An 8,487-nucleotide genomic window follows, 5' to 3' on the forward strand; every position below is an offset into this window, starting at 1 on the left:
CCCCGAGACTGGAGTTAACATGCTTTTTAGGAAGTACAGTTTCATGGCCAATGCTGAATCAAAGATCCCAAAGGCAGCTCGCTGCCAGCTATTGATGTGTTGAAGCCATAGATCTACTATCAGCAGAACGTGGTCGTAGAGTTAGACAAACTCCCTGAACGTCACACTCCACCTCCTCTATAACTGGGTTCTCATTTACCTACTGAATGCGCGTCTTATTGCTTCCTGCGTGCTTCAGCTGCCCCAGCCAATGGAGCTGACTCTCAGCTTTCTTTTTTGTTGTTGTTGTTTTGGAGAGGTTTTTGCTATAGAGCGCGTGTGCTCACCAGAGAGACAGAAAGTAAGAAATCACCCCCTAGGAGGGATGGCCATGCCACAATCCCTTCTCCTCCATTCTCCTCTTGGAATCTTGGGCATGCACACACATGTGCCCAGCATGAGTTTAAGACACCAGGTCCGGGACTCGAACTGCGGTGGACTACATGGGAGTCCAGTGACATAGCCATTACACCAACTGCTGGTCCCTCAGCTTTCTTTTTAGATTTAATTAAATGAATGAATAATTATTTAACTTGCTACAGGGCATGTGCACTCACCAGAGAGAAAGAGAGAGAGAAAAGGAAAGCAAGAAAACAAGCCATCAGGTCTGGGACTTGAACCACGGTCTGCCATGTGAGACTCCAGCACCTTATCCATCACACTACCTGCTGGCCCCAGATTCTTGGCTCTCTTCTTTTTTTTTAGTTTGCCAGAACTTGAGCTCTTGGAAGAGAGACAGAGAGAGGGTGAGAAAAGGGGAGTGAGAACACACCTCCCATGGGGTACACTTGTGCCTCAATCCTTTCTCCTCAGTATTTCTCTCCGCTTAGTATATTAGGCATGCACACACATACCCCTGGCATATTTCCCCAGCCACCAGGTCTGGGACTTGAACTATGTAGTCAGCCACATAGAATCTAGCTGCTTTATCCACCATGCCATGGACTGGCCTGACTCTCAGCTCTGAATCTGTTGTGGGTCATCCTGCCTTCCCATGCGCTATTCCTGAATTCTGGTGCTTTTCCCTCCTCCCCTCATGTTTCTCCTCAGTGATTTTCATGTAACGCTGTCTGCCGTTTACCTCTGTCAGAGTTTGGAAGAACATTTTTTTTTCCCCCTAGATGTAGTAAAGGTCACCAGTCACAACTTTAAGAACTATATGTCCTTTTATTTTATTTACGTATAAGGTTTTGCCATAGGGCAAAACCTAGGATTTGGGGCATGCTTACACATGTACCTGGTGTGAATTTCCAGCCACCAGGTCTGGGACTCAAACTGTGATCAGCCATGTGGGAGTCCAGTGCCTTAAAATAGCAATTCCTTTCCCTCCCGGGCCCTGGAAACTTCCTGTCTCTGTGCATTTGCCTATTCTAGGTACTTGCGTAACTAGAGTCGTGCAGTATGTGCGTTTACGTGTCTGGTTGATTTAATCAAGCATCATGTTCTCAAGAGTCATCCGTGCTGGGGTCATGTGTCAGAATTTCCTTTTTTTTATGCTGAATAATATTCCATTGTATACATAGGCCACATTTTGTTTATCCATTCTTTTGGGTTTTTTTTTTTTTTGGAGAGTTTTTTTTTTTTTTTTAAGAGAGATTTTTTGCTATAGGGCATGTGTGCTCCCTAGAGAGACATAAAGTGAGAAATAACTCCCCAGGGGGATGGTCATGCTGCAATCCCTTCTCCATTCTCCTCTCGGGATCTTAGGCACGCACGTGTGCGCACACATACACATGCACACACATATGCCAGCGTGAGTTTTAAGCTGCTGGGTCTGGGGCTCAAACTACAGTTGACTACATGGGAGCCCAGTGACGTAACCATTATGCCATCTGCTGGTCCCAAGAGAGTTTTTTTGTTTGTTTGTTTAGGATATGTGTGCTTGCTGCAGAGACAGGGAGACAAAGTGAGAAATTGCCCCCTAGGAGTATGGCCATGCTGCATTCCCTTCTTCTCCATTCTCTTCTTGGGATCCTGGGTATGTACATTACACATACCCGGTGTGTTTTGAGCTCCCAGGTCTGAGACTTGAACCGCTGTCAACCACGCGAGAGTCCAGTGATATAGCTGTTATGCCATCTGCTGGTCCCCATCCATTTATATGCATTTGGGTTGTTTCTGCCTTTTGACTACAGTGAGTAATGTTGCTGTGAACATTGGTATCTGAATATCTGTTTGAGGGACCAGCAGTTAGCATAATAACTATGTCGCTGGACTCCCATATAGTCGACTGCGGTTCGAGTCCCGGACCCGGTGGCTTAAACTCATGCCGGGCGCGTGTGCGTGTGTGCCCAAGAAGATCCTGAGAGGAGAATGGAGGAGAAGGGATAGCGGCGTGGCCATCCCCTCTGGGGGGTGATTTCTCACTTTCTGTCTCTCTGTCTCTCTGGCGAGCGCATGTTTCCCTAGACAAAAACCTCTCTAAAAAAAAAAAGAAAGAAAAAAATAAAAAGGAAAAGAATATCTGTTTGAAGCTGTTTTCTCTTCTTTTGGATATATACCTGGGGGGAATTAATGGGCTCTATGGTAGTCCAGCATTCAGCTTTTTAAGAAACTCCCATTTTGTTATATCAGCAGCACCATTTTACATTCCCACCTGTAGTTTTTACGCCACTTAAGAGTCTAATTAAAGGGCTGGCCCTGTGGCCTGGTGGTTAAGGGAGCTGGGTCCTTCGTAGCTGACCATGGAGTTCGAATCTTGGCGTCGGGTGTTGAAGAAACACCCTGGCACATGTGCACATGTGCTCCAAATTCCGACAGGATGGAGGAACGGAGGGCGCTCTCTACGTCTCCCTCTCTGTCTCTGTGTGCTCTCTGGCCAAATTAGAAAAGAATTGTTTAACTTAAGTCAACGAAGGGACTATGTGATGAGCCATCTCCTCTGTTTTTGTCTTGACAGAACTTGGGGTCTCTGTTCTCCATCCGAGTTGTGGGGCTCTCCCTGGCCTGCAGCTACTTATCCCCACAGGACAGTCGGCCCCTCTGTCACTGGGCAGTTGACAGGTAAGGGGACGTTTGGGATTTGCTAAGAAAGCAGATGCTTTCTTAGTTGTCTAGACTCCTTTGAGGCTCCGTGGTAGTGACATTGCTCTCAGTGTTAGCTGTTGTTGGCCCCTGACTTCTCCAGCGCCAACACCCATCACAGGTAGTCAGACATGCCGCTAACCCTTATCTAGAGAGGTATGACTGTGAGCACTTCAAAGGTGAGGGGCACCACGGTTCTCAGAGATTGACTTCCTCATACTTTCACAACTACGTCATGGCTGAGTCCAAATTTGAGCCTAGCCGGTTAAACTAAGAAAAAAGAAAAAAAAAAAAAAAAACAAAACACCCTAACTCTTTCAAGTAGGTCATTTTTCTGAATTCAGCTGGAACGTCCCCTGTAGGTGGGTGAGATTCTACCTCAGAGTCGCTGGTCCCAGACTGTAAAATACTGTGGGCTGTGGCTGAGGAGTAGAGCCAGTGAGGCCGTGCCTCTGGTGGCTCTGATTTCCTGATTCTCTGCACGCTGACAGGCTCCTGCCACACGTGGTCTTGCAAAGCAAGCCACAGGCCCAGCACAATATATCGAAGAGAAGTTTTGCTCCATAAATTAAGCTCGGCACTTTCCCCTTTTCCTATAGCCTAAATTCTCTGCAAGGTTCTTGTATTTCCTGACTCGGCCAACCAAAGCTGACTGAATCCATAACCTAGACAGGGCCCTCGACATTTTCAGAGGCCAGGAGCCAGGATAGGGGCCAAGCCAGAAGGTTCTGTAACTCACACCGCATCTGCCTCTTCCTCGACTGCGGGGGGATGCTTTGCAGAGTTAGTGAGGCAGGAGAAATGGCAGCCGGGGCCTGCTGGGCTCTGACAGGGAAGGGGAGCCCTGAGAGAGGGGAGCCCTCGCAGCACTCAGTCTTGAGTTCGAAAACTGTGTTACTCAACACGTGTTCTGCAGACTGGTGTGGGCCTACAAGCTGACTGTCACCAGTCTGTGACAAGAACCAGAGAGGAAGCATTGAGACACATTAAAGCAAAGCTGGGAGTGATGGTGTGCACCTGTAGTCCTAGCTTCTTGAGGCTGAGGCAGGAGGATCGTGAGTTCAAGGCCAGCCTGGGCAATATAGCAGGACTGTCTCAGCAATATGATAGAACAATTTAAAGTCCGTTGAATGTAGTCTGCTTGTTCGTTCATTTGTTCTTTCTTTCTTTCTCTCTCTTTCTCTTTCTTTCTTTCTCTTCTTTAAAAAAGGTTTTTGCCATAGGTTACATGTGCTTACCAGAGAGAGACAATCAGAGGGAAAGTGAGAAATCACCCCCAGGGGCATGGCCCCACCACAATCCCTTGGGTTTCGGGCACATGTGCACATGTGCCTGGCACGATTTTTAACCTGTCAGGGTGAGGTCCAGGACTAGAACCATGGTCAGCCATGTGGGAGTCCAGCACCTTGACCACTTCACAGCTGCTGGCCCTGAATTAGTCATTGTTAAACTAATGGACCTTGTGTTTTCTATGTCTTTTTCTGCCACCCCAAGTTACTTTTGTATTATACTTTTTACAAGCGTATACAATGGCTTGGAAACAAATAGGTCTTTCACCATAGGTCGTCTGGAAAGTGCTGGAAAAGTTACAAAGCAAGTCGACCATCCAAAGTCACACTCTCCCTACCCACACCTTCTGCACCTCAGCCATCTCCCTGTAGTCTAGACCCTGCTTGCATCCACACCACCCCACCCGTGCTGACATAGCCCTCCCTGAGGTCACCAGCCCCTTGCCTCCTTCCCAGGGCCCTCTGTTCAGCCTCTTGGCCTGTCTATCCCAACACCTCCTTGTCCTCCAGAAATCTCTTTTTAAAGACGTTATGGGGCCAGTCCCGTAGCCTAGGATTAAGGAAGCCAGATCCCACGTGGCTGACTGCTTCAAATCCCAGTCCTGGAGGTCTGAGAAGCATGCTAGGCCTGTGTGTGTACCCAGACTCCCGACAGGATGGAGGCATGAGGAGAAGGGATGTGGCAAGACCACACCCCCTTGGAGGGTGCTTTCCCTGCTCCTTTTCTCTGTCTTTCTGGCAAGTGCACGTGGCCTCTGGCAAATAATTTTTTTTTAAATTGGGTATAGATGTTGTCATTACTTGTATCTGTTCTTACTGATTTCAGGATAAATCTCTGCCTCCTCTGCTTTTTTTTTTTTTTTTTTTTTAAGATGTTTATCATAGGGTGTGTGCATTGCCAGAGAGAGAGACAAAGACAATGAGAGGGAAAGTGAGAAATCGCCCCCTGGTGGGATGGCCAGTCCTTTCTCCAGTCTCCTCCTGGGACTTGGGGTGCCTGTACACACCTGTGCCCAGCCCGATTTTCAAATCACCAGATCTGAGACTTGAACCACACTTGGCTGTGTGGGAATCCGGCACCTTAAGCACCACGCCATTGGCTGGCCTCCCTCTGCTTTTTAAAAATGGTTATAATAAAATGTACCATTTTAACCCTTTTCAGCGCGTATGGCATCAGGAGCACTCACGCTGTCATCCGCCCATCACCACCGTCCATTTCCAGAACGCTTCCATCTCCCCCGACTAAAACGCTGGTACCCAGGAGTCGGGAACTCTCCACGTCCCTCTTCCCCTAGCCCCAGATTGTTCTCTGAGGGGCAGACCTGTCCGTCCTGCTTACCTGTGCCGTACACACTGAGCACCACACGTTAGCCGGTCTGGACTCTCCTTGAGTAAGCCTCGACTCTTCCTGTTTTCCGTGTCTCGGTGACACCGCCATCTTCTTAGGAACCCGAGCGAGGAAACGAAATCACCTGATTCCTCCTCCCTTTCTCTGGACGTTCGACCTGTCAAGTCTTATCTGTTCTTCTTTTCCTTTTTTAATTTTTACCAAAGGGCGTGTGCACTCATGGGTGTGCTCACCAGAGAGAGATGGCGGCGGGGGAGTGAGAAAGCGCCCTCCACCCGTGAGGAATGATGGCGCCGCAATCCCTTCTCCGTCTCTCCTTCCTTTCAGGGTTTGGTCACACATGAGATTTGAACTGCACCCTCAGCCTGGTGGGATCTGGCTCCCTTAACCACTAGGCCATGGGTCCCGCAAATATTTTTTTGAAGCATCTTGGTGACAGTTTTGGAATCTCTTTTTTCCTTGCAACCGAGACGCAACACTAATTCTTGAGAATTGCCTTTGGCATCACTTCTATCTGTTCTTACTGACTTCAGGATAAAACCTCACATCCTCTGCTTTTTTTTTTTTTTTTTTTAAGATTTTTGCCACAGGGCATGTGAACGTGCCAGAGAGAGACAGTGAGAGGAAAAGTGTGAAATCACCCCCAGGGAGGTGACCACACCACAATCCCTTCTCCTCCATTCTCCTCTGAGATCTTGGGCATGCACACACATGTGCCCTGTGTGATTTTTAAGCCACCAGGTCCTGGACTTGAACTACAGTCAACCGTGTGGTAGTCCAGTGCCTTAACCACCATGCCACTTGCTGGAGCCCTCTGCTTTTTTCTTCTCTTCTCTAATCTGCATTAGGGTTGACCAACCTTTTCTGAAACGGGACTGTGCCCAGGCAGTCGGAAGGAGCTATGGGCTGGCTCATGCTGGGATCTACTGTCTTTGGAAGGCTTGGCAGGGAAGACTTTTAGATTATGGAGATGGACTTGAGGGTGCTCGCTCTGCATTGCATGCGGTGCTGGGGTAGGGATAGTTAGCAGCTCTCTTTGGGCTTCATTGGTATTGGTTTTGTTTTGTTTGCCGGAGGGTGGGTGCACTCATACTAGAGAGAGAAGGGGAGAAGGAGAGGGAGAGGGAGCATCCCCCTATGGGGTATGATCATGCCACAGTCCTTTTTCTTCCATCTCTCTATCCCATCAGGATTTGGGGCGTGCAGGCATACACATGTGCCCAGTGTGTTTTCCAAGCTTCTGGGGCTGGGATTTGAACTGCAGTCAGCTATGTGGGATCCAGCTTGCTTGCTTGCTTGCTTGCTTTCTTTCTTTCTTTCTTTTTTTCTGTTTGGGAGGTTTTTACTATAGGGCACGTGCACTTGCCAGAAAGACAGAGAGAGATAGAGAGACAGAAAGTAAAAAATCACCCCCCAGGGGGATGGCCATGCCACAATCCCTTCTCCTCCATTCTCCTCTCAGGATCTTGGGCACACACGCACATGCACCCGGCATGAGTTTAAGTCACCAGGTCCGGGACTTGAACCACGGTCGACTACTTGGGAGTTCAGCAACATATCCATTATGCTAACTGCTGATCCCAATGGGGATCCTGTTTTCTGAGCACAGTGCTTAACAGCTATACTATAGGGCTGACCCAATATCAGGTCTATGTATAGGATGTTAAAGGAACTGACCTGTCGACATTGAGAAGGTAGCCAGGGCTGCAATGGGACAGTTGATCTGTGTCCTTATAGTAACTCCAAATCCTTAAATCTCACCAACTTACAAGGAAGTGAGAGGGGCGTGTTAAGAGGTAGCTTTAAGATGAAACCTTCCGCAGACTTAGTGATCCCCCAGACTGCCAACTTTGGTTTCCAGCCAGTTTGAAACATCAGTCCTGTGGTTGGAGGCAGACTGAGTAGCCCTGCAGAGCTGTGGGATGGAGGCGCCATGGTTTCTGATGGGCTCCCTTGTTGTCTACTCAGGGCTTTGCACCTCAGGAGGCTGGGAGGCCCCCCACATGTCAAGCTGGCCGTGGAGTGGGACAGCTCTATCAAGGAGCGGTGAGTTCAATAGAATCTGCCTCCTGCGGCGCTGAGCCAGGGCCTGCCGTGCCCACGATCTTCCTGGGACCCAGTCTTCCTAGTGTGCCTGTATGGTGTCTGTATGCATCCCTGACAGCCATTCCTGAGTGATCTCAGTGAGCGCTGTCTGTGTACAGGCAACAGTGGTAGCCATGGCAATGGTGGTGGTATGTGGTAGTGGTGGTAGTGGTGGGTGGTGATGAGATGGCAGTGATGGTGGTGGTGGTGGTAGTAATGATGGGTGGTGATGAGATGGCGGTGACGGTGGTGGTGGTGGTGGTAGTGATGGGTGGTGATGAGATGGTGGTGGTGGTGATGGTGATGGTGGTGGTGGTGATGATGGTGGTGGTGATGGTGATGGTGGTGGTGGTGATGATGGTGGTGGTGATGGTGATGGTGGTGGTGGTGATGATGGTGGTGGTGATGGTGATGGTGGTGGTGGTGATGATGGTGGTGGTGATGGTGATGGTGGTGGTGGTGATGGCGGCGGCGGTGGTGGTGGTGGTGATGGTGATGGTGGTGGTGGTGATGATGGTGGTGGTGATGGTGATGGTGGCGGCGGCGGTGGTGGTGGTGATGGTGGTGGTGGCAGTGATAGGTGGTGATAAGATGGTGATGATGGTGGTGGTGATGGTGATGATGGCGGCGGCGGAGGTGGTGGTGATGGTGGTGGTGGTGATGGTGGTGGTGGCAGTGATGGGTGGTGATAAGATGGTGGTG

At 49.4% G+C, this 8,487-nt stretch overlaps 1 protein-coding gene across 1 annotated transcript in view; it reads left to right on the forward strand.

Moving 5' to 3' along the window:
- USP43 (ubiquitin specific peptidase 43) overlaps window positions 1-8,487 on the forward strand; it is a gene marked incomplete at its 5' end in the record, with an annotated part of 98,860 nt that overhangs the window by 55,616 nt on the left and 34,757 nt on the right. Inside the window, 2 exons of the mRNA XM_006156428.3 lie at window positions 2,939-3,042; window positions 7,669-7,746. Coding sequence (XP_006156490.1) covers window positions 2,939-3,042; window positions 7,669-7,746 — 182 coding nt within the window. The remainder of the gene's footprint in view (window positions 1-2,938; window positions 3,043-7,668; window positions 7,747-8,487) is intronic.

Source organism: Tupaia chinensis, unplaced genomic scaffold (genome assembly GCF_000334495.1).
Source record: "Tupaia chinensis unplaced genomic scaffold, TupChi_1.0 Scaffold000493_1, whole genome shotgun sequence".
Classification (NCBI taxonomy): domain Eukaryota; kingdom Metazoa; phylum Chordata; class Mammalia; order Scandentia; family Tupaiidae; genus Tupaia; species Tupaia belangeri.